Here is a 26,962-nt window from a genome sequence, read left to right as displayed (position 1 = left end):
TAATTTAATCAACAATAGCTTACCAATGACTGTCAAGTGAGCTGCAGCTCTAGCTGCACCAACCATGACTACATAGGTGCCCATATCTTGTAGGGTGGAATCCTTGACAACCAGGATTCTCTTTTTCCCATCAGCAATAACATCGTATTTATCCCCAGATTCAAGTTTCTTGTCATCCCTTTTCCACTCCACTGCAAAGCTCTCTTTTGATATGGAGCACACAAACTCAGCCTTTTCTCCCTCCAGGACTTCCAGATTTTGGGGCTTAGATATAAATTCAGCAGCAAGTTCTGAAATAAAAGAAGAAAAAAAATGACAACTTATTAAAAAGTCATACACCTGCTATTTGAACCCAGAAAGTACTATTAGTGATCCTTCACTTCATGAACATATCTCACGGGATAGTCTTTCTTACCATGTACTTTGAGTTTGCCATCTGTGCGGGAGCTTGGGAGTCTGCAGTTGAAGTTACCAGCATCTTCAAGGTGAGCATTCTGAATGATCAGAATCCTCTTTCGCCCATCAACAAGTATTTCATATCTTCCTGTTTCGATGATTTCTTCATCACCTTTATACCAAGTAACTTCTGCCCCAGGCTTGGAGACTTCACAAATAAATTTCACTGTATCAGTTTCACTTGCATCAATGTTGGCAAGGTTTTTAGTAAAGACAGCTTCTTCCTCTGTAAGAAAAAAAAATGAAGACCAATTGGATTAAAACAAGAATGCTTTTTATTTTTTGAGCAAGTGGATTTTTGTTGCAACCTTCCTCTTTACCTAACACTGTCAGCATGCCAGATGTTCTAGCTGTCCTGACTTCACAGGAGTATTCTGCCTCATCATCCAAGAGACATTTGTTGATGACAAGAATGCGCACAGCACCTTTGGAAATGATGTCATACTTTTTGCCCTTTTTAATTTCAGCTCCATCTCTAAACCACTGAACCTGCATTCAAGACAAATCAAGACAGAATAAGGTTACTAATTATTAGTGCCCTGGAATTACAGACTTTTAAAGCCAGAAGATATTCCAAGGAAGCATCTAACTCTTTTATTATACAGATTAGGAAATTGAGCTTCAGAGATCACATTAGCTCAACTGCACAGACAGCACTGGGACCAGAACCCAGATCTCTGTATTTCTTCTCCTCAATTAAAATTACATGAAGGACTATACTAAAGACTCCTTGAGGGCAGGGAATGAATATTATCTAGAGTTTGTGTTTCTCTCGGAGCCTCATATACTTGCTCATTGCTTAACAAACTTTTGCTGAATTAAATTGTCTAGCTTACATTGAATGAAAACAGGACAATGATGACTCACCCATCATACACATAAAGAGAATGATTATTAAGTAAACGTGATTATGAAGACTAGATTTAATGGGCTTCTCCTCCCCCTTTCCCCATTCAATTTAGATTATTTGTCTGGAAGCAAAGTGAATATAGTGACTATTTTAAAAATTATCAACATAATATGTATGAAATTACAGACCTTGGCGTTTTCCCGAGAAAGTTCACATTCAAACCGAGCCATTTCTTTTTCTTTAACTTGTTGATCAGTGAGAGGTCTTAAGAACTCAACATGAGGAGCTGTAAGAAAGGGCAAAGGTTTACCAGAATTGACAATCACTTTGTTAGAAACTGGCCATGTTCATGTTATGGAGTTTTGGGTTTTTTTGAAAGAAAGGGGGCCTGTTGGAAAATGTTTCCAATTTAATATGGTCCAACTGTCCTTGAAACTGTCCCTCAGGAATAACTGTATACTGTTGGATGTACTAGGTTCCTATAAGACATGGAACAACTTATGTAGTACCTCAAAGAGCTAGAATGGTCCTGCCAAGTGCCAATGTTAGTTTGAAGAAAAATCTATACTGTGGCTATAATGCTGAGAGTTGACACTGCCAAAGGAAACACAGGTAGAAAAAAAGTAGATTGCAATTTAAGAAAAAGCTGACATATCCCATATAAAATTAGCGGAATCTGACATCAATGTAGCTCAAGACCAAACTAAATGAAATCGCATCAGTGATCCTTAGTAATGAAATGGGTCTACTCTCTACATCATAATCTCAGCTTCTTGACAAGCTTCATAAATGTCACATAGCAGTCATATTTAAAATTATAAAGGAAGACAAGGTCACTAATGAGCTTCAGTTGTCAGCATCATTTGGCTGTGTCATCAATCAATCCACTGATTGACAAGACTGTTTTGGTTAATCTGGCTGGCTAGGCAGATGTCCCCCTTTTTCTTCCCTCATCACACCACATGCATTCCTCCTAAAGCTACATATTTAGACAAAGAAGGTGACCTAACTTGATGAACAAGATTCTGAAAGCAAGCTTAACTGCTAGGATTGAAGAAGAAGAAATGATTCAAGACACACAGAAACAGAATATCAAGCCAACATCCTTTAGCTGTTGATGTCTAAGAAGCAACGGAACTGGACAAAACAACATGGCGTGTAGAAATCAGAAAGTGCTCCTCATTTCCATCAAAGATGTTATATTTGTGACTGGGTGAAGAAGCAAAGTTACAGAGGGTGACGGCTCTTACAAACGGTAGTCATAATTTGCCAAACATTGACAACACACAGGTAGCATACGTTATCTTTAGGTATAATTATGTCTGTAGAATACATTAAGTTAATGTAGGACTTGAGATGTAACTATTCAAATGGATATCTCATTTCAGATCTTTCCTAATAGTTTCTCAAATCTTGACTTTGTTCATTCTTTTGCTTGCCATTTCATTTTCCAACCCTGGGAATCTTTCATTTTCTTTCTTATTAAAAGTTTCCTGTCCCTTGTCTTTTGTTACTTTTGGTCTTCATCCTGACAAGGACATTCCTACAGCCTTCCTCCATAATAATCAATGAATAATCAGATCAATTGTTACAGTGTTCAGTGAGAGGAAAAGTGATAAGTCGAATGAGAGGGAATGCCATTTATCAGATCAAGATAGAAAGACCTCCCACACCAAAGATAAATATCTCAGTGGCCCAGAATAAGTGGATAAATCCAGTTAGGCTACAAGAAGGACATGCAAGAAGTGCTTTGATTATCAAAGAGTTGAAAATGCAAAAATGTCACTTAAGAGAGAAGAATACTTACGCACTACATTCAGGTTACAGGAAGTCTTGAAATCCTTAGCATCACAAGTGTATGTTTTAATGTCTTCTGGGGTACAGTTATGTATAACAAGTTTTCTGACTCTACCATCAGCAACAATTTCATACTTCTTGCCTTTAAGGATTTCAGTTCCATTTTTGAACCATTTCACCTTAGCATTTTCTCTGGACACTTCACACTCCAATACTGCAGTGGCTTCCTCTTCGACCGTCTGGTCCTCAAGAGGTTTAGTGAATTCAACTGGGGGTTCTGAAAGAATCATACTAATTAGTGGCGGATAGTCTCTTTGCCTCCTCTGCACATCCATCCCTTCAGCATATTCTCCAGGCCTCTGTCAGTTCAAATAAGTCTTTACTTATTGGGAGTTCATTTTGGATATATTTGTTCAAACTTTTTTATCCATCAATGGTGTTATCTTTTAAGACACCTCCTATCACTAGGAAAATAGTTTCATGAATAAGGAACATTGGAAAAAAAAAACAAAATTCAGTTAACTCTGTTCATTAGGGCCAATTATCCATCTTTATGCATCTTCCTGCTGCTTGTTAAGCCCTTTGACTGGAGTAGGTAGTAGCAACCATAGGGACAGAGAGAGGATGTGAAACAAATTAGTCAGTTTGGAAAGCTTTGGTAATTGTTTGGTGGGATATCAATGGCTAAAAATCAACAGTCTTAGTTACCATTGTAAGCTTTGATATAACAATGATAACTGATAGAATTGGCCACACACCATTGCATGGACAGGAGATAGGTATCAATTATTAATCAACTTACCTTTTACAAAGAGATTGGCTTGTGTTTTGAAATCCTTTGCAGTTAGTTGGACTTCCCCAGCATCTGTTAACTTCACATCCCTCAAGGTAAGTGTGTGAACTCTTCCTTCTGAGCGTGTGACAACCTAATAAATGACATTTTTAAAGGGGTAAAGAATAAATGAAATAGTAATGCTAAATTTGGGATTGACTCAGCATTTACGTGTACTCAATTAGTTAATAACTTAAAAAAATACCTACCAAGTTACATATGAAAGTCAGGTAGCAAATTATCTAAGAATCATTTAAGGGATTTAAGGCCTTTATCCAGATTTAACAGTCAAGATTTTTAGTTAAATAAATGGTGAGTTTTCAATATTGGATTACCTTTACAATTTCAGCTCTGTGCATTTATGATGTTTCATGATTCAATTTCTATACTTTCTTTCCTCCTACTGAGTTTATATGTACACAAAATGTTCTTTGGTGGGCAAGGAGGAGGGGGCATAGTAGTGGTGATGTTGGCAGTGGTGGCCTACGTCTGTGATTATGTCAGAGTAGGGAATTCTGGTTTGGAAAATATCCTCCCACCAATACATATCAGCAACTCATCTGTGACCTAGAGTTTTTTTTTTGTTTTTTTTTTGGGCTAGGCATTGGGGTTAAGTGACTTGCCCAGGTCACAGCTGGTAAGTTTTATGTGTCTGAGGCCGGATTTGAACTCAGATCCTCCTGAAACCAGGGCCGGTGCTCTATCTACTGCATCACCTAGCTGCCCCCTGTGACCTAGAGTTTTAAAAAGTAGCTGGGGGACATCGAGGGGTTAATTGCCCTGCCAATGGTATGTATCACAAACAGGACTTGTACTGAGAAGACACATGTTGCTTTTCTAGAAGAGCCAGAACATATCAGATTATGGAATGAAGGCAGAAATGATGGATACAGATATACTGAAAGAAAACAATCTGTTTTCCAAAAGCACACCCTGAAGTTAACAAACTGTGGTCCTATCAGTTTCTAGGTTTTCTCCATTTATTCTTTCTTTTCTTTTCTTTTCTTTTCATTTATTCTTATAACTTTTATAAATTATAGCAGTAGTTAAAAAACCCCTCAAAAACTGGAGTTTTACAATTTTCAAAAGTCTATGTATAACTGTGACTGAATTTAGAAATTTAATTCTGTATGTACATATATATGTGTATATGTATATGCATATATATAAGCATATATATGTAATTGAGTGACAAGTCAGGTAATAATAGTGCTAAATTAATGGTTATTATGAAATAAGAAAGGGAACAAAATGTGACTTTTTCTTTTATCTTTTTTTTTTTTTGCTAGGCAATGGGGTTAAGTGACTTGCCCAGGGTCACACAGCTAGTAAGTGTTATGTCTCTGAGGCCGGATTTGAACTCAGGTTCTCCTGACTACAGGGCTGGCACTCTATCCACTGTGCCACCTGGCTGTCCCAAAATGTGACCTTTTCAAGAGGCAGATTTGCAGTCTCTTACAGTTCCAAGATTTATAATTTTAAGAAGCAGATGTACAATGTCACACAGGAATATATATATATATATATGTATAGTAATATGAGTTGAGATGTTCATACACTATCAAAAATAATGTCAAAGTTACAATCCATGGAGATATAGGAAAAAGGAAAACCTGCATCTAAAGAGGTTTTACTCTTTCTTCAAGGAAGCAATTAATTATTATTATTTTTCAAACATACCCATTTTAACAAAGCTGAGATAAGACAGTTATTTGATTAGCACAGAGAACAAAGGTCCCATAGACCTCTTAAACTCAACATGTCTAAAACTAAGCACATTATCTTTCCCCCCAAACCTTTCCTTTTTCCTAGCTTCCTTGTTGCTGTCGAGGGTACCTCCACCCTCCCAGACACTGAGGCTTGCAACTCAGTGCCATCCACTCCTCATATGTTCTCATTGCCCCATATCCTCTCAGTTCTCAAGTTCTGTTCAAATTACCTTTCTAACTTCTCTTGTACGTAACTCCTCCTCTCCTCTGACATTGCTGCCACCCTGGGGCAGGCTCTAATCAGTTCACACAAGGGCTAATGCAACAGCCTCCTTCTCTTAAGTATCTCCCCACTCCAGTCCACCCTCCCCTCAGCTTCAAAGTGACCTTCCCAAAGAACAGGTCTGCCAATCACACCCCCTCTGGAAGTTCCTATATATCTCTAGGATCAATTGCAAAATGCTTTGGCTTTTAAAGCCCTTTGTAACCTTTTCAATCATTCCTGTCTTTTTGCATTTTACTCCTTTAACTGTACAATTCAGTGACACTCTACCACTTGCCCTTCCTGGTACGAGACATTCCATCTTGGGACTGTCTGCATTTTCATTGGCTGTCCCCCATGCTGGAAAGCTCTTTCTCCTTATCTCTGCCTTCTAGTTTCTCTGGCTTCCTTCAAGCCTTGGCTACCATCTCACCTTCTAAAAGAATCCTCTCCTCTTGGTTCCCTTGATGCTAATGCCTTCTCTTTGAGATTATTTCCAATCTGCCCTGAATCTATCTTGTTCATACATAGTTATTTGAATGCTATCTCCCCCATTAGACTATGAACTCCTTAAGAGCAGGAATTTTTTTTTTTTGCCTTTATTTCCTAAGAACTTAGCACAACATCTAGCATATAGCAGACATTTAATACATGCTAGTTTACTTGACTTGTCTTGAGAAAGAAGTATCTAAGTGTGCCTGGGTCTAGAAGGCATTAACAAATGACAAAGCAGACATGAGCAGGATACACACTTTTGTAGTGAATCCAACATAAATCTGAAAAAAAAATACCTGATGTATGGAATATGATTTTTTAAAAAATATGATTATTTTTAAAGGAGCTACATTTATAATTCAAATACAGATAGTAGATATCTCCCATTAATTTATTTTGGGGTGTAAGTTTCTTCAGGATTGTGATTGTATCTTCTTTACACTCTACAAATGCCTCACATCAGGGGTGGGAAATCTGTGGCCTCAAGGCTGCAGGTTCCCCACCCCTCTGTCTATGCTCTCAAGAATGTTGCCTTGTACATAGTAAGTACTCAACAAACTGGTCCATTCTAAAGGATGCATTCCTGTGTCCTTCTCTGAGGGGTGGATGAGGAGTAGGGAAGGCATTTATTAAAAGTACAGAAGATATAAGACTTAAAAAATATATATATGTCTAAAAATAGATACATACATATATCAGTACAGATTTTATAGTGAACTAAGTGCATGATTAGTGAAAAATTATTCTGCATATTCTGTTGCTTAACTCTAAGTTACTATACTGCTATTTTACATGGTAGCTATAACCTAAAGAGTACTAACATTCATTCTTGAAATTATCTAAAACAGACCTAAATTTCATTGCTTGACAATAACTCTGAGGAAACCAAAGACTTTTTGTCACATTCATCCTTCTCTTTCTTTCCTTTTCCCACAATTTACATTCCCTTGGCTGATAATCTGTCCAAAAGATCCATAAGTATATATAATAGATGTTAAAATTTGTAAGCAGTCAGACGAGTGAATGTGGGCAGACTACATTTAAAGGAAGCATGTATAGAAATGTAATACAATTTCTTTACTTCTACATAGTCAATATTAACATTTCTATTTTTAAAAAAAATCTATCAAGCAATTTAAAAGCAAATCCACAGAGGCTGGACAAGCAGAATGAAGGATTAAAATTCTCACATGACAGGAGACACAAAGGGGCCCAGTAGGATTAGTGTCAGGAAACACCTCTTCTGGTCGTTGCACTGTTTAATGTGAATTAATGTTCTTCAAAGTCAATCAAGTGTGCAATTAAAGATACCTTAATAATTATGGTTTTCAATATTATATATATATATATATTAATCTTGGTTGATTAATAATAGCACTAACAAGCCTCTATGATATAGATTTAGGCTTTTCTTCACAAAGTCCTGCTCATTTGGCAAAAAGATACTGAGCCCAAGGATAGACATTTTTCCTTAAAGCAGGATTCTCCTAACCAAATCAGACAATCAGAAGTCTGGCAGGGACCGTGAGATTTTGTCAAAACCACTCTTCTGCTTTCAGGCATGGCTGTAATTAGACCACTGCAGACACAAAAGAATCTCTTATTTTTTTAAAGAACTCCACAATCATCCATTCCAATGTTTAATAAACTTCACTGTCAGGAAATTCTTTGTTTGGAGGCAACCTAAACCCCCTGTGCTGTAACTGAATTCCATTCTGTCTTGCATGATCCTCAGTGGAAATGGAGAACAACTGGTCTCCACCTGATATGGCAGTGACCTTTCTATACTTATATTATTCTTCTTTGGAGAAACAATGCAGGTTTTTTTAAAACTATTCTTCATAGGTTTTGTTTCCTTTTTTTTTTTTTGGAGGGGGGCAGAGCTTCTCTCTGAACAATCGCTTTCTTTAATTTTATTATGTTAGGCAGTCAAAATGAGATCTGATATAAGTTGAAGTAATGCTTTATGATACTCATGAAATACTGAAAACTCTGTGGACAGAGTACTGCTCTCTATTCACAGCTGCCCTGGATATGTCTTTATGAATTGCTTCCTTCCAAGAGCTATACAAGTGAAGTGGTCGAGGCAATTATTTGGAAAATTTGTGTTTTTTAATCATCTTTTTTTTTGTCAAAAAGTTTAGGAATTTTAAGGGAAGGTACTTCCATGGCCTATGTCAGGACAATTGTATTAATTTTTGTCTTCTCTTTGCACGTGCCGACATCAGATACATAGAGAATACTGGTTACTACTAATACTCAAAAGGTTGAAAAGTTCATCAAAACTTCTTAATATTTTGACAGCTGCAGAGTGGATCTCTTTATACATCTGGAAAACTGTAAACTAATTTAATTTTGCTAATATCATCAAATGATCTTTCAGCACCTGATTTTCATTCTAGGCTCCTCACAGTACTATGCACTTGAGGGTTAAAAATAACTTCTGAGAAATGCTAGCAGAGCAAATCTGTCCAGAAGTTATCTCTACTACTTGACCAATTGCCTGAAATAGAATTTCAGGCCTCTTAATCCCCTTATATGCAGAATACAAGATGGCACGGAAAGAATTAGGAAATAGCTAAACCCAGTATACATTAGTGAACAAATTATCTGACTAAACAGTACTTACTGTCTTTTTGTTCTTTGTCCAATGAGCCAAGCAATTTATAACTTGTGAAATTGTGAAGTCCCTCCATACTCAAAAACATTGCCATAAATATTTTTAATGCAAATGTTGTAGTAAAAAGTAACCAGGTGAACAAAACAGTAACAAATTGGAGTATCAGTTGTACAATTCTTGCAGTTGTGAGGCATAAAGAATACATAGATAAAAGGTATAAATGAGACTATAAAGAGGGAAGGAGGGAGCAATAACTCAAGAGTAGTAGAATATTGGAAAAGAAAGAAGGAAAAGAAAGAAGCAGAATGTTGGAAAGCAAAAAGGAAGAGGAGACAACACTAAGAATTATTACCTTATCACTAGGCTCTAGCTTCTTTCCCTGTAGGTACCACTCCACTGGGATATCCTCATAAGAGAGCTCACAATCAAAGGTTGCTGTTTCACCTGCAGTCACTGTTACATCCTTTAGAGGCCTCAGTAGTCCAATCACGCGGGCTTTGGAAGAAAATATTAATGTCTTTGAACTACTCATTTTTCTTTCCATGAGGAAAAAACTAGTCACTTCTCCTTAGTTATTAATCTACATGATCCCTTTCTTCAATAGAGAAGCCACTATAATGCTGCAGCTATTTACACTCGTAAGTGAATATGGGGCTCATGGGTTCAGCAGAGGGAAGGTTGGTCAATGGAGAGCCTCAATTTGTAGGGGCCCTTTCTTTATGATGAACAAAGTCAGCAAGAAATCTGCAGTGCATCTGTCTCTCTGCCAAGCACTGCATTCCTCTTGCTACATAAGGTATGTGACTTCCAAAATAACTACGAATGGGATTGGGAGAGGACAAGTGGCCCACAACCATGTGGCCTGTCCTTGTCTATCAGACTCTTAGCACCTTCCAAAGATGTTAGCTTAATCTACTCTCCAATTCTGGTCTGAAATGCCAACACAGCAAAAAAAAAAATTTCTTTGTAAAGGTTCAACTTCAACTTATCATGTAAAATATAAAGAGATTTCGGAATGTTGGTTAGAATTGTCATCTTATGTTGACTTTTATGGTTTTACTTGAAAGAATTATGAAGGATGAGGATATAGATTAATTCTGTTTTACTATATAGAGATAATTGAGAATCAGTTAACTTAAAGAAAAAACCTCTAAGCAACAAGGATAAGGGAATTTGAACTAGACTCTTTTCAGAATGGCGAACATATGAATAGAACAGAAGTGCATTTATTAATGATTTCTTTTAATTGCCTCTGCTAAAATTCATGATTCAACTAATTCTACATTTTCTACCAAAGCTCTTGTTTCTCTCAAGAAGATTAGAGTGAGGCTCACTTTGATATCACATTTACTGAGATTAATATGGGATGCTTACGTTTAACTCGAAGATGTGCGCTTGATTTGACATTGGCAGCTTGAAAATCTACTCCACCAGTTTGATCCAGGCGACAATTATGAAGAATGAGGAAGTGATTTTTGCCTTCTTCCTTAATTTCACAATCCTACAAGAAAGGAAACAAATTCAAATATGTTGCAGTCATTAGTTCACTCTGGAATTTTCTGAAGGCTTATATGTATAAATGCTACCAGTAAACGGTAAGGTGAATTGAGATTATTTATGACATTGGGAGTATTGCAATTATCTGAGCCTTATATAACAATGAAATAATCAGCAAATAATTTACTCATTATATAATATTATTACTAACCCATCTCTCATGTTGGCTTAAAAATTAAGTGTAGAATTATTTTCTTTAAGGGAGAACCATGGATGCCTGGTGATGAAGTCAATAGAGCACTGGGTCTGGAATCAGGCAGACCTGAGTTTAAATACAGCCTCAGATAGTTTACTAACTGTGAGACATTGAACAAGTCCCTTAACCTTTGTTTGCCTCAGTTTCCTCAACTGTAAAATGGGAATAATAATAACATTGACTTCCCTGGGTTGTTTGTGAGGCTCAAATAAGATACTATTTGTGAAATGTTTAGCACAGTGCCTGGCACATAGTAGTTGCTATATAAATTCTACCTATCATCATCATTAATGGAAACCAGTGCTGCCTGTTGCATGTAATAGCGATACAGATTTGGGTTATGAAGGTTATTTTTCACCATCTTTTCCACTTAATGATATTTCAACAAGCATCATTTAGACTAGGATTACTTAAGTCATGAAATTATTTTATAGAAAACATTTTTTTTCAATGAGACTTAACATGTATTAAAGATACTTCCCACTAGTTGTGGAAAATGTTACATTTTCCAGATGAAACAGTAAGCTAGAATAAGGTGAAAAAAATATCTCCAACTTGACATGGCTACATATAACAATCCCTTGGCTCATAAACCCCAGTGAACACTCTTTGGCTCAAGATTTAGTCAAGAAACTGATCTCCTGTCATCTTAAACTCCCTACTCTATAACTTTTTTCTCAAATCCCCTCCTCATTTCACACATCTCTCTTCTCAGGATGGTGTTGACAAGTTCAAAAATGTTCTTACAGGTGTCTGAAGTAAAGACTCTCCTTTCAGTTTCCAGTTGGCATGGATATCCTCCTCTGAGATTTCCGTTTCAAAGCGAGCAGTCTCTGTTTCTATCACCTCCACACTGTATAGAGGGCGAACCAACTTAATTTCCCGATCTAGAAAAGTTAAGGGTCAACAGATGCCATTAGCTGTTAACAGTAAGAAACACACAGAAAACTTTGAGAGAAACTCAATGAACGTGATCTTACCTTCAATGTCAAGTTTGGCAGAGGTCTTATCCGTCCCACAGTCACAGGTATATTGTCCAATATCTGATTTCAGGGCTTTCTTTAATATTAACATTCTCTTCTTGCCATCTGCCTTGATGGCAACATTTTTAGATGGTTTTATTTCCTTTCCATCCTTAAACCACTTCACTGGTGCATCTGCCTTGCTAATTTCACACTGGAGAACTACTTCATCCTTCTCTACTCCAGTATAATCTTGAAGTTTTCCTGTAAAATAGGGATCTCCCTCTGCAAATAAAGCATAGGAGAAACATTTTACTATTAATCATTTAGAGAAATGAGTGTCCTTTTGAAAATTTCAAATGAAGTTCATAAAAGTAAGGGTTTTTTTTAAATTAAAGAAATAGTAAACTATCCAATCTCTGTTAAATGTTTATAAATAAAGGATAATTTTATAATTTGGAAAAGGAATCAATGAGTAGAATGCATAGAGATTGAACTCATTTATGAATGGATTTATACCAACCAATATCTATTTGGAAAAGTAATGTCAGATATCTTTTTGCTTTTAACTTCTTAGTTGACCTGTTACAGAAACTCAGAGTTGGAAAGCCTGGAGTTATAGAGCTAGTGTGTGAGGCTGAATTTGAACTTAGGTCTTCCTGACTCCTGGTCTGTCACACTATCCTCTATAGCATGTAACTACCATTGAGGCATAGTACCTTCCAATGATCCCCATCACATGGTTTCAGATTCTCATGATAGTTTCAATAGCTATTCAGGTAAATCTTAAGCACATTAAATAGACTTACATTTGACCTAATTATACAAAGAATCTACTTTTTAAGGCTCTCACTGGTATTCTAGTCTACCTCTATGCTCCAACACTTGCTTTGCAATCACTGATTGTTATTACAATCAGTGGGATTAGAGGTGGGATAAGGAAAAGTAATAAATTGTGAGGTTTATTAGCATGTGTTCTGTATAATGTCTTCCTTCTCAAAGCTAAAAAAATAATTCTCTGAAAATACTTTGGTAGATAGGGAGTATTTTAACTCCTCATTAAAAGGTGATATAACTCAGAACCATTATTGCTGGGTTATAGCTCTGATTTCAACTGGACATTTTGCCAATTTGGGCCAGATATATCATTATGAAGTAGCTTTATTTTTCTTGATGAAAAATATTTTGTAAAAAAAAAAACCAAACTTTCCCCCTCCCAAACTGATAATTTAAGAAATGCAACAAAAACAGACTTAGACCAGCCACTTACCAAGCACGGTGAGTTTAGCTTCGGAAGCTATCCCCATAGCTTCCACTTTGATTTGGGATGTATCATCAATAGTGAGGTCTTTGAATGTGATGGAATGCATTTTGCCTTCGTCGTGCATTGAAACCAATTTGCTGGTATGCAGCCGTTGGTCGTTTTTGAACCAGCTAACCGGGATGTTGTCATGGGATAGTTCTACTGTAAATATGGCGCTTTCCCGTTCCTTGGCTGTCACATCCTTGAGTGGAGTGAGGAATTTGAGACGAATTCCTAAATTGGGAGGAAAAGAAAAAAACCTCTCATTCATTATATCACTTATAAGGAAATACCTTATTTCCTATAATATCTTATTATAGGAGAAATATTTTATAAGGAAATAAAAGCCAAAAAAAAAAAAGCTTCAAAAGTACCAGGTAAGAAAGAAAGACAAACCTTCAATGATTAGTTTGCCGCTTGTCCGCTTGTCTTCAGCCTCAAACATATATTTTCCCTCGTCTTCAAAAGCAGCTGACTTAATCACCATGGAGTGCCTGGTTCCATCCTTTATAAGTTCGACTTTGTCGTCGCTTGTGATTTCCTGGGTGCCTTTCAACCAGCGGAATGTTTTGGGCTCCCTGGATACTTCACACTCAAATTTGGCCTCATCTTTCTCAAAGACTTTGACGTCGCTGAGTGGTGTAATGAAGATGAGTGGGAGTTCTGCAAGAAAAATCCGGATGGTCATCTGGGGTCATCAAATACACCTCCATTTAAAGGCCCCATTCTACCAATGGGCTTACTAAGGAAATTTTGCAAAGAAAACAGAAAGCATCGATGGTAGGTAAACCATACCTTTGACTTTAAGATTAGCTGCAGATTTAGCATTGGCAGCCTGGAAGGAAACCTCCCCAGTCATATCCAATTGGCAGTTATAAAGGACCAGGATGTGTTTCTTTCCATCTTCAATGATTTCACAGTTCTGTTAAGGACAGGGATTTGGAGAGGAAAGGGAAAAGGCCAATTTTCATATGTTAATGTTCAAGCATAGCAAGAGAATTTCATTGGAGCATATCTTTTATTTTCTAAACAACCTGGAAAATCTTCCCTCCCCTCAAAGTAACCTGGGCTTACCGGGGAAGCGGTCAGAGGTTCTCCTTTTAATTTCCACTGGCCATGAACGTCAGGTTCAGAAAGCTCAATTTCAAAGCGTGCTGTTTCTCCAACAAACACTTCCACTCCATAAAGAGGTTTTTCCACTTTTATTAATCGAGCTGAAATGATCAAAATACACGTAGTTTCATTAACCTGAACAAATCAGCTAGGAGGGGCAGGTTGTGCCAGATTCAGATTTCTCTGTAACTCACCCTCGACATTGACGTTGGCTGTTGTTTTGTCTGTCCCACAATCACAAGAATATTCTCCCTTATCTTTAAGCTCTGTCTTCTTGATTTTTAATATGCGGCGCAGGCCATCTGTCTTGATGGAGTATTTGGTGGAAGGGGTAATTTCTTCTCCATCCTTGAACCATTTTACAGGCACATCTTTGCTAACTTCACATTTGAGGACAATTTCATCTTTTTCAGTTCCAGTGTAATCATGTAACTTCACAGTGAAGTATGGATCAGCCTCTGTGAAAGACACATTCAGCATGAAAAAAGACAATACTCATCAAGAGGATGAGAATCTGTCCCAAAATTTCTTAAATATTCAATATTTTCACCAGTGCAAGTCTTATGTCATTGAACAGTTAACCATCAGTTTACGTTACCTAAGACCTTTAGATTGGCAGTGGATTTCAGGTTCTTGACTTGAGCTTTTATCTGGGATATGTCATCGAGTGTCACTTCTCTCATTTCTAACTTGTGGGTCTTGCCCTCAGAAGACATGAGCACTGTTCTGCTTGTGTGGAGTTTGACATCATTTTTAAACCAGGTCACATGCATCTTTTCATGGGAGAGCTCACAAACAAAAGTAGCTGTTTCTCCTTCTTTGACGGTTTGGTCTTCCAGAGGTGACATGAATTTCAACCTTATACCTAAAATGTAAACATGAATAGTAAGTGACTGCATACCTCAAAAAGTCAACCCTTTACCCACGGTGCACGGGTACCCATGGAAGGCAAGGACAAAAAAATGATAGATTGCCTAGTGTCTAGCAGATTGCCTTGCATATAATATGTGTTCAACAAATACTGCTTAATGAATACATTTTTCTTCTTGGGGCCATTTTATCTTACTATTCACAGGTATCTCCACAGGGAGGGTAAGCTTATAAAAATATGTATGGTCTGATAATGAGTATAATTATGAGTACGAGTATAAAGTACCTAGATAACTTTTTAATCTGTGTGACACAGATCTCATGATGTTCAATCCTCATAAGCATTTATGCATACTTTGTTAACTTCATATATGAGGAGCAACTTACCTTCCACAAATAACCTAGCAGAGGACTTCTTGCCATCAACTTCAGCTGTGTAGACTCCTTCATCATCAAATTGAGAATCATTGATGACAAGGATATGTTTCTTTCCATCTGCAATGATATCAAATTTGTCACTGGCTTTGATAATATCAGGTCCTTTAGACCATATAACATTTGCCTCTCTTGTGAGGACACATTCAAATCGAGCCTGCCGCCTTTCTGGAACAGTGACATCCTTCAGGGGCACAGCAAAGTCAAGTTCAATTTCTGAAAAAAAAAATGTAAAGAATTAGTTTTTCAGGAATACAAAGGAAAATAGAATGAAGTTGATCTCAGTCCACAAGAGAAGGCTAAAAGTTTTGTACCTTTCACGGTCAAAATGGCAGATGTAAATGCATTGAATGCCTGATAAGAGACTTCTCCGGCTTGGTCCAATTTGACTTTGTGTAAGGTTAGGAAACGTTTCCCTCCATCCATTTTGATTTCGCAAGTCTGGAAAAATGGCATAGTTTTGTTAGACTCTAGGTAAATAGTAGGACATTGCTAGATAAATGTATCAAATGAAAATGACACAGCTATTTTTTTTTAAAAGGACCTAATAGAAAACCAAATTAAAATCACTTCTTAATAAGTTCATGTATAATAAGCCCTACATCAAATGCCTACTTCTGTCTGAAATTTTAGAGGTTCAATATAACTTAATTATAATGTTTCAGGTGAATCTTTAAGTTGATACAGAAGCAGTGATACAGTTTAAAATCTTATTATGCAAAATGTATATTGTATAGTCATTTAAACAATATAATATGTAGTCATTTAAACAATAGAAGAAAAGAATCTCTGAGTTGAAAGGGACCTCAGAGGACAAGTCCAACCTGTACATGAAAAATTTAAGTCATTCCTTCTACAACATACCCAACAAGCATGGGGATGCAATAAGTAATGAATGCAAGCTCCTTGTGGGTAAGAACTGTTTTCATTTCTGGCACCTTGTATAGTGCCTGGAGTAGAAAAATAATAAAGGCTTGTTGAATTGAATCAATATCTTCCTTTCTATATCAATCAATCAACAAATATTAAGTGCCTCTTATCTGAAAATACTGTACTAGGTGCTGCTGATACAAAGTCAAAAGTAAAATAGTTCCTGCTCTCAAAGAGCTTACATTCCAACACAGGAGATTGTATGTAAACTTATGTGTATATGGAATATATTCAAAAACAAATCCAGGTAGTTTGGAGAAGGAAGAGGGATCAGGAAAGATTTCATGTGGCAGGTGGAGCATGAGTTCCATCTGGAAGGAAACCAGGGATTCTGAGATGCAGAGGTAAAGAACAAGTCAATTCAACATGGGAGTCAGTTGGTACAAAGGTACACCAGTGCAGAACGGAGCATTGTCCCCGTGCAGCAGTAAATAGGCTGGTGTGGCTGGAACACAGTGTGTGTGAAGGGAAGAAATGCATATAAAGACTGGAAAAAGAGGAAGGGGTTGGATTGTGAATAGCTACAAATGCAAAACAGAAAAGTTTATATTTGATCCTAAAGATAATATAGAATCACTGGAATTCATGAAATAAAGGAGTGACATAGTCAAACCTTTATAGACAGCTGGGTGACACAGTAGGTAGAGTATGGGACCTGTAGTCAGGAAAACCTGAGTTTAAATCCAACCTCAGACACTTAATGACTACATGACTCTGGTCAAGTTACTTAAATGCTATTTGCCTCAGTTTCCTCATCTGTAAAATGGGGATAGTGATACTACTTTCTAGTGTTGGGAGGATCAAATGAAATTATACTGGCAAAGTGCTTTGCAAACTTTAAAAAGCACTATATGAATGCAAGCCATTATCCTAATCATCATCATCAATAATAATAATAAAATCACTTTGGTAGCTGTGTGGATAATGTATTCAAGTGAGGATAGGCTTGAGGTAGGGTAATCAACTAGAAGACTACTGCAATAAAAGAGAGGGCCTGAATGTGGGTGGTTACTGTGAGAGGTGGGTATACATGTGAGAGATAATATGGGGATAAAAATTACAAGAGTTGGTGGCTGATTGGTTATATGGAGTAAGTGTGAGAAGTAAAAGATAATATAGAAGGAAGGTGGTGCCCTTGACAGTCATAGGGGAATTCAGAGGTAGGGTCAATCTAAAGGGATAGATAATGAATTCCACTCTAGACTTCTTGGGTCTGAGGTGCCTATGGGCTAACCAGTTTGAAATCTAGGCAGCTGATCATGCAAGACAGGAGCTCAAGAAAGAGACAAGGGCCAGGTCATCTGCATAGTGATGATAATTTAGGCTGTGGGAGCTGACGAGGACACCAAGTGAAAGGAGAGAGAGAAAAGAGGAGGAGGTCCAGAACAGAGACTTTGGATAAACTCACAATTAACAGGCATGAACCAGCAAAAGATAATGAGCAGCAGTCAGACAAGGTAGGCAGACAAAACTGGGAGATGGCAGAGCCAAGAATTTTCATGTCCTTTATCTCATTTAATCTTTGAAACAAGATTAGACATGGCGGGTGTTACCGTCTCCATTTTTAAAAGATTTGGAAACTGAAGCTCAGAGGTTAAGCTACTTGCCAAAGGAGACCACCATCCTTCTGGTTATCTAGCAGGGCAATTAGTGGGTGGCAGAGCCAAACCACAAACTCAAGTCTTCTGACTCTCCTGTATTATCCTCCTGCTGTAATAGACACAAACTTTTAATTGTGAGATTACTTACAGGAGATGGTCTCAGAACTTCTCCTTTCAGCTTCCATTCTCCAGGAACATCTTCCTCGGAAATTTCTGCATCAAAGCTTGCACTTTCTTTCTCATAAATTGTCACGTCCTCTATTGGTTTCAGGAGCTCAACCTCACGATCTGGAATGGGTAGGGGTGAAACCCAGAAGATTTTAGATGAAAACATTCTGCATTTTATTGTATTTAATATTGCTTTATTATAGAATTTAATATTATTAATGGTCAATTACACAATACATCATATTTATATTACTCAATAATATTAATAACATCAGTAATGATATTAATAATATTTAATAATATTCTATAATTTAATATAGAAAGGAACATTTTATAGAAAAATATTTTATAGAAAAAATTTATAGAAAAAAATATTCGTACCTCCAAGTGTCAGCTTGGCAGGGTATCTTTTCCCTTCAATTTCCACTGCATATTCATCAATATCTTCTGGCATGGCATTCTTGATTTTGAGGTAAAGGTGGTTTCCATCTTTCAGAATCTCAGTCTTATCAGTTGGTTCCATAGGAATTTCATCATATCCTTTGAACCATTTAATATTGGGTGTATCTTTAGCGATGTGACAGGTGAAAATAGCTGTACCCTTGGGTTTCACGTGCTGATCTCTTATAGGTTTTACCAACCAATCCCTTATGATTTCTGCATTAGAAAGGAGTTGGACAAAAATTAGGATGGAAACAACCAACATAAGTAGTGTCATTGGTAATCACTTTAAATAGGTTAAATATCTGGCTCCTTTAACATCATTAAGATTTACTAGTTTATGGTCCAGGGATTCTTAAACTTTTTCTACTCGCGACCCCTGATCTTATGCAGTAGGAAACAAATGCAGACACTAGGAAAGCTGATCTGTAGTTTAGGATTATGGTACGAATAAACAGAAAGCCTATGTGAAGTAAAAGACTTCAGCATCTTCTAGATTCAAATAATATACAAGATTATCATAATGTTGGTAGCAGCGGGGATACCTGCATTAGTGGGAAGCAATGCATTGCTATGTCTAGGTAAGAGCAAAGGAATGAGAATGAGAATGTACATAATACCTACTATGTGCCAGGCACTGTGCTTTTAAAGTAAATACTATCTTATTTGATCCTCACAACAGTTTCTAGGAGGTAGGTACTATTCTTATCCCATTTAAAGTTTAGGAAATTCAAGCAAACAGATGTTAAGTGACTACTGCAATAAAAGAGAGGGCCTGAATGTGGGTGGTTACTGTGAGAGATGGGTATACATGTGAGAGATAATATGGGGATAAAAATTACAAGAGTTGGTGGTCACACAGCTAGTAAATGTCTCAGGCTGGATTTGAACTGAGTTCTTTCTAAGGCCAGGCCTAGTGCTTTGTTCACTGTGCTACCAGCTGCCTCAGTGGAGTAGAGAAGGCATAATGAGATATATAATATAACTGGATCTATGGCATAATTAGGTGCTTTAGATAGAAAAGTAAGTTTTAATGTACTTTTAACTAATTTTAAGGGTATTTTAATTCGATGTTGAAGATATCTTTATTAGGAGTAAAATGTGAGTATGATTTTTAGGCTTAATTTTTGATCCCTTGGTGAATTTAAGAATAAATGAAAAATAATATCTCAAAGTGGTCATAATCAACATGCCATGAATGTGTGAGAGAGTGACATTTTGCTATTTATCCTTCTCTAGATATGTTTTTTTTTTCATTTGGTAATTATTTATTTATTTTTTTGTTTTCAACATTTACTTCCACAAGATTTTGAATTCCAAATTTGCACCCCATCTTGCCCCTCCCCCCACCCCAAGATGGCATGCATTCCTAAATACCCCTTCCCCTAGTCTGCCTTCCCTTCTATCTCTCCCCCCCTTCTCTTATCCCCTTCCCCTTCAATTTTCCTGGAGGGCAGGATGGATTTCTCTACCCCATTTCCTACTTCTTATTTCCCAGTTTCATGTGAAAACATTTTTTTAAACATATGTTTTTAAAACTTTGGGTTCCAAATTTTCTCCCTTCCTCCCTCCCCACCCACCCTCATTGATAAAGCAAGCAACTAAATATAGTTATATATGTGCAGTTATGCAAAACACTTCCATAGTAGATATGCTGTGAAAAACTAACTCTATTTCCCTTAATCCTATCCCACCCACCCATTTATTCTATTCTTTCTTTTGACCCTGTCCCTCCTCAGAAGTATTTGCTTCTAATTACTCCCTTTCCCAATCTGCCCTCCTCTCTATCATTCCCCTACTCTCTTGTCCCTTTCCCCACCTATTTTCCTGTAGGCTAAGACAGATTTCCACACCCAACTGAGTGTGTATGTTATTCCCTCCTTAAGTCAAATGCTATGAGAATAAGATTCACTCATTTCCTCTCACCTTCCCCCGTTTCCCCTCCATTGTAAGAGCTTTTTCTCTTTTGGTGTTTTTTTTTTGTGGGATAATTTACCCCATTCTACCTCTCCCTTTCTCCTTCTCCTAGTATAGTCCTCTCTCACCCCTTAATTTTATTCTCCAGATATGACCCCTTCATTTTCAACTCACCCTGTGCCCTCTATCTATCTATTTATATCTGTATATACGTACTTATAATTTCCCCTCCCCCCAATTACCCCAATACTAACAAAGGTCTCATGAGTTACAAATATCATCTTTCCATGCAGGAATGTAAACAGTTCAACCTTAATAAGTCTCTTATGTTTTTCTCTTTCCTGTTTACCTCTTCATGTTCCACTTGAGTCTTGTATTTGAAAATCAAATTTTCTATTCAACACTGGTCTTTTCATCAAGAATGCTTGAAAGTCCTTTATTTCACTGAATGACCATTTTTCCCCCTGCAGGATTATACTCAGTTTTGCTGGGTAGGTGATTCTTGGTTGTAATCCTGTCTCCTTTGCTCTCCAGAATATTATATTCCATGCCCTGCGGTCCCTTAAAGTAGAAGCAGCTAATCTTGTGTTATCCTGATTATGTTTCCACAATACTTGAATTGTTTCTTTCTGGCTGCTTGTAATATTTTCTCCTTGACCTGGGAACTCTGGAATTTGGCTACAATATTCCTAGGAGTTTTCCTTTGGGGATCTCTTTCAGGAGGAGATCGATGGATTCTTTCCATTTCTATTTTGCCCTCTGGTTGTAAAATATCAGGACAGTTTTCCTGGATAATTTCTTGAAAGATAATGTCTAGGCTCTTATTTTGATCATGGCTTTCAGATAGTCCAATAATTTTTAAATTCTCTCTCCTGGATCTATTTTCCAGGTCAGTTGTTTTTCCAATGAGATATTTCACATTGTTTTCTAATTTTTCATTCTTTTGGATTTGTTTTACAGTGTCTTGATTTCTCATAAAGTCACTAGCTTCCAATTGCTCTATTCTAATTTTTAAGGAAGTATTTTCTTCAGTAATCTTTTGGACTTCCTTTTCCATTTGCCCAATTTTGCTTTTTAGGGCATTCTTCTCCTCATTGGCTTTTTGGACCTTTTTTGCCATTTGGGTTAGGCTATTTTTTAAGGTGTTATTTTCTTCAGTATTTTTTTGGGTCTCTTTTAGCAAGCTGTTGAGTTGTTTTTCATGATTTTCTTGCATCACTCTCAGTTTTTCCTCTACTTCTCTTACTTGCTTCTCAAAATCCTTTTTGAGCTCTTCCAAGGCCTGGGACTGATTCATATTTTTCTTGGAGGCTTTGGATGTAGAAGCTTTGGCTTTGTTGTCTTCTTCTGGTTGTATGTTTTGATCTTCTTTGTCACCACAGTAAGATAATATAGCCTGACTCTTTTTGCGCTGCTTACTCATGATCCTGGTCAATTACTTGAGTTTTAAACTCTTTGTTAAGGTAAAAGTCTGTTTCCAATGTGGAGAATGTACTGTCCCAAGCTTCGGGGGTTTGTACAGCTGTTTTCAGAGGTACTTCTAGGGTCTTGTAAATTTTCAGTTCTTCCAAGGTGGTATGATAAGGGGCGAGGTGTTTCTTCTCCACTGCCACAACAAACTCCACCATGCCAGGGCTCCTCCTCGCCCCAGGACTGCCCCTCAGAACTGTGACCCAGATCCAAGAACCAGTAAAGCAAGGGATTCCTGCCACAGCACTGGCAAAGAGATCCTTGCAATCCCCCTCTGATCAGCCACTTGATTCCCCCTCAGTCTGTGGGCCGGAAGCTCAGGAAAAAGCTGTGGCCCCAGAGGCCACGCTCGAGACTTGCAGCTGAGACCTAGCTCCTCTCTCACCTCAGTCACAGACTTTTCCCACTGACCTTCTAAGTTGTCTTTGGTGTTCATGGGTTGAGAAGTCTGGAAACCGCCACAGCTGCCCACGATTCAGTCCTCTGAGGCCTGCTCCAGGGTTGTTGCAGCCTGCGCGCCCATGCCGAACTGCGCTCCTCTCCCATCCTGGCGTGATATACCTTTCTGATCAACTATCCAGACTGTCTTTGGCTGGAAATTTGTTTCACTCTGTCTTTTTTTGGGTTCTGCTGCTTTAGAATTTGTTTAGAGCCTTTTTTTAGGTATTTGGAGGGCTTTGGGAGAGAGCTCAAGACAGTCACTGCTTTCCCTCTGCCATCTTGGCCCCTCTAGATATGTTTGATCCTAAATTTCAATACTTTAAAAAGTGCTCTCTTTGACTCTTATTGTTTCAGTCATGTTCAATTCTTCGTGACCTCATTTGCGATTTTCTTGGCAAAGATATTGGAGTGGTTTGCCATTTCCTTATGCAGCTCATTTTGCAGATGAGGAAACTGAAGCAAACAGAATTAAGCGACTTGCCCGGGGACACAGAGCTGAGGCCAGATTTGAACTCAGGAAGATGAGTTTTCCTGAGTCTAACCCTGGTGCTCTGTGCACTATGGCACCCCCTAGCAGCCCCATCCTTACACTCTTACTCCCTCATAATGCATGAAAGAAAAAACAAATTGTACCTGAGATCACTTACCTACTACTTTGACACAAGAGGAACACTCGAGATTGTTGGCATTTTCTACAGTGACAGTGTATGTGCCAGCATCAAAATCATCAGCATCATTGATCGTGAGGGCGCGAAGCAAACCGATGACACCGGGTACAATTTTGCCAGGTTTCTCCACAACGATGTTTCCATCCTTCCTCCAGACCACGTCTCGCTCTTTGTTTAATTCACAGCTCAAGTAGAGAGGCTGTCCTTTAACCACGGTCACCTCTTCTTCCAGTGTTTTTACAAAACGGACAGGCAGTTCTGTGGAGGAAAATTTAAATGTTATCCTCTGTTAAGTTTTCCCAGATCAGAAGTATTATCTCTTTCTATGGCCAGTCAGTTAGTTAGCATTTATTAAGCTTCTGTTTTGTGTCAGTGCTGGGGATATAAAGAAAGGAAAAAAAGCAATCCTTACTATATTTCAATTACCAGAAAACCCCTCCCCCTCCTCCTCCTCCTCCTCCTCCTATTATTACTACCATTACTATTATTACTACTACTACTATCATTACTGCTGTTACTACCATCATTACTACTATTACTACCACTACTTCTACTACCACTACTTAATACTACTACTATTACTACTTACTACTATAACTACTTAATACTTCTATTAGCACTACTACTTACTATACCACTGCTTAATACTACTACTAACACTATTACTACTACTGCTACTACTACCACAACTATCACCATTACTACCACTACTACTCCTACTGACTAGCATTTTTATAGCACCTACTATGTGTCAGATGCTATACTAAATATTTTCTCATTTCATCTTCACAATGACCCTGGGAGGTAGGTGTTATTAGCATTCCCATTTTAGAGATGAGGAAACTGAGGCAAACAGAGGTTAAGTGACTGGTTCAAAGTCACCTAGCTGAAGTATCTGAAGATGGATTTGAACTCAGGTCTTCCTGACTCCAAAGCCCAGCACTCTAGGGGCCTAGCTACTCTCAAAGAATTCACAGTCTAATGAGGGATACAAACAATTATACAGAGTTAATAAATTAAGGGTAATCTCAGAGGGAGGGTACTATAATAAAGGAGGACTGGGAAAGGCTCTTTATTATAGTTTTGTATTTGTGTGTGTGCATGTGTGTGTGTGTGTATACACACACACATATATACACACATACACACATTATGCATTTAATTACATGCATAATATAATTTACATAAAATGTGACATCCTTGGAAAACAGTAACTTCATGTTGTTTATAACTATACCTTAAGTTGCCCCAGAACTTTAAGGAAAAGCTGAATTTAAAGACTGTTAGAAATGCTTCTAATTACCTTCAACGACTAGTTTTGCTGTGGAGGTCTTTTCTTTATTTCCCAGACGCAGAACACACGTGTATTCACCAGCATCTGAAAGCTGGACATCAATGATATGCAGCTTTCTGTCTTTCCCATCTGCGATGAATCTGTGCTTGGGACTTTCACGAATATTGTTCCCATCCTTCATCCAGCTTGTGATGGCAGTGGAGGGGGAAACAAGACATTCAAAGATGGCGGAAGAACCTATAGACTCTGCTTCTGTCAGGACAATGTCTTTGATTTCTTTCACGAACTTCAAGGGCACAGCCTTGAGTTGGTAGGTGAAAGGGGCCTCATCAGGAGGTTTCTCACCCCCACTTCCTGGTCTTAGCTTTTTCTTTTCCATCTCGATTGGAGAAGGTGTCTTTTTGGCTACGCCTGATGGAGAGGAATACAAAGAAAATAACTTTAGTTTCAAGGTTTAAATGTATATAGAGGCTGGGGTAGTTAAGTGATACGTAAGTAGGGTAGGGATTAGACACCCAGCTGCCAGTTTGAGAAAAATGGCAACAACGCAGTGAAAAGATGAGAAAATAAAATTCAGAGCTATCTAACTGAAAATTCACCTTTAATTTATCTTGCTTACCTTCCAGCTGGAAGGATCATTTGACATTAAAAGAAGAAACAAAGGCTAATACAAGTGTCTAATTATGTTATCTGTCAAATTTAAATATCATGAATAAAAATGTGCATAAGTTGCTTTTACATATTTATTATATTGAAGATTTACAAGATTGTGTCTAATGCTGGTTTTTCTAGCACATTCATCTTGTCTAAAAGACATTTTTTGTCCCATATACTATGCAGAATTCTGCAATTTGATATATTCAGATTCCTAAATGGTCTCAGCAGAATATGTTAGCAATGATGAATATGAATTGTTGACCCTTGTCTTTATGTATGAAGTTTGGGAATTTTTATCACACTGAATTATAAAATATAAATAACAGTTTTTGGTTTTTTGTTTGTTTGGTTTGTTTTACCTTTGATAATTTTAGGTTTGGCAGCTTCCTCTTTAGGTGCTTTGGCTTCTGAAGCAAAAAATAAAAAAAAAGAGTTAGAAAAATCTTAAACTTCTTTTAAATTGGTAAAAATAATGACAAGCAGCATGTTCTTCATAATATATATTTACACACAAAAGAACTTATCCAAATATTTATACAACTTATGGGTAGAATATTTTTGATGCTGTCAAAAAGTATATTCTGGAATCAATCTGTCTAGCCAAAATATCAACATTTATACATTAATTAGAAGAAAAAATTTAAAACATTGAACAAGAAAATAATTATTTTACTCAGTATATTTTTCTCCCTACTCCTTTGGAATATGAGAGGCAGTGTGGTGTGATGGATAAAGAACTGGCCTCAGAGCCAGAAAGACCTGGGTTCAGGTCCTGCCTCCGACATATATCAGTTGCGTGACCCTGGGCAAGTCACTTAACATCTCATTGCTGTGGATGCCGACTTGCACTGGTGAAGAAAGTAACTCATTGAGTGTACCTTACACCAATGAACTCATAGTTCTTCTGCTATTCTAGACATTTTATCTTTGCCTTTGGTGGGAAAAGTTATGTTGTGATCTGTTGAATTGGTTATAAGAAAAAAAAATTGTTCCTAAGAAATGCAGGTGGGTGTCAGGGCAAAACTGTGCCTTAAAATGATTTAGCAGAAAGAGCACTGGACTTGGAGTCACTAACTGTGGGGTTCGAGCTCTGACTTTGCACTTCTTGCCAGTGTGACCCTGAATAAGTCTACACCCTTCTTTCCTCATCTAAAAAAATGAGGGGATTGGATGACATGATCTCAAAGGTCTCTTCCAGCTCTAAATACCATGAGCTACAGAATCATGTTGGAATAAATCACAAATGTATTTTTGAGCAAAAGTTAGAGATTGTAATGAGAAAATTAAAGGTTCCCATTTTGAGCATGGAAATTGTTCTGGATATTATCTTGTGAGTATACTTACGAAGACCTAGTTATACAGTTATATTTCACAAATAGTTTGATTTACTTGAGAAAGGAACTAAATTGTTGGAAATTTCTAAGAAGTTTGGGTAAGGGGGTAGAGAGAAATTGCCTAAAATAGATGATTTCCCACCTCCCCCCCTAGTGGCAGACCCCTGGAACATCAAGTACATGACTCATTCAGTTTCTTACAGATTTCATGTTCTCTACTATGTTTAATAACATCATATTCTGTCATACATCATGAATCCTTTCTTTTTTCTATAGTTCTGAAATCAAAAGTATGTCATTCCCAGGCTGTGACATTCAGCTGGATAGGCAACCTGCCAAGTTAACCATCACTATCTTTATCTTAGACAAGCACTTCAGAATGTTTGGTGCTTTCAGTTACCTGTAACTATTCAATGCTACAAAAGTCAAACTCTTTAATATTAATATTCTTAGAGCAATGGTAATATGATGGAAAATCATGAAACATCATTTGGTAATAAACAAAATGACAAGTAACCCAAAAGATAATGGAAAGATATACGGTAGACATCAGTGGCTTATAGTGCATTAACTTCCATGACTTG

The 26,962-nt window shown here is 37.4% G+C and overlaps 1 protein-coding gene across 1 annotated transcript in view; it reads right to left on the bottom strand.

Annotated features, from left to right (window-relative positions):
- TTN (titin) overlaps positions 1–26,962 on the bottom strand; it is a 325,691-nt gene that overhangs the window by 102,349 nt on the left and 196,380 nt on the right. The window contains exons 175-197 of the mRNA XM_027865699.1: positions 25,404–25,451; positions 24,397–24,798; positions 23,073–23,351; positions 18,538–18,813; positions 18,137–18,276; positions 15,772–15,898; positions 15,410–15,673; positions 14,751–15,017; positions 14,347–14,610; positions 14,114–14,253; positions 13,835–13,961; positions 13,436–13,702; positions 13,007–13,273; positions 11,755–12,021; positions 11,522–11,661; positions 10,396–10,522; positions 9,374–9,516; positions 3,906–4,029; positions 3,114–3,380; positions 1,495–1,592; positions 777–945; positions 416–682; positions 24–290 (exon numbers count right to left, since the gene is read on the bottom strand). Of these exons, the coding sequence (XP_027721500.1) occupies positions 24–290; positions 416–682; positions 777–945; positions 1,495–1,592; positions 3,114–3,380; positions 3,906–4,029; positions 9,374–9,516; positions 10,396–10,522; positions 11,522–11,661; positions 11,755–12,021; positions 13,007–13,273; positions 13,436–13,702; positions 13,835–13,961; positions 14,114–14,253; positions 14,347–14,610; positions 14,751–15,017; positions 15,410–15,673; positions 15,772–15,898; positions 18,137–18,276; positions 18,538–18,813; positions 23,073–23,351; positions 24,397–24,798; positions 25,404–25,451 (4,737 nt within the window). The remainder of the gene's footprint in view (positions 1–23; positions 291–415; positions 683–776; positions 946–1,494; positions 1,593–3,113; positions 3,381–3,905; positions 4,030–9,373; positions 9,517–10,395; positions 10,523–11,521; positions 11,662–11,754; positions 12,022–13,006; positions 13,274–13,435; positions 13,703–13,834; positions 13,962–14,113; positions 14,254–14,346; positions 14,611–14,750; positions 15,018–15,409; positions 15,674–15,771; positions 15,899–18,136; positions 18,277–18,537; positions 18,814–23,072; positions 23,352–24,396; positions 24,799–25,403; positions 25,452–26,962) is intronic.

Source organism: Vombatus ursinus, unplaced genomic scaffold (assembly GCF_900497805.2).
Source record: "Vombatus ursinus unplaced genomic scaffold, bare-nosed wombat genome assembly UNPS02014779.1, whole genome shotgun sequence".
Lineage (NCBI taxonomy): Eukaryota > Metazoa > Chordata > Mammalia > Diprotodontia > Vombatidae > Vombatus > Vombatus ursinus.
The sequence above is the reverse complement of the archived record's forward strand: the minus strand, read 5'-3'. Positions and strand labels throughout refer to the sequence as shown.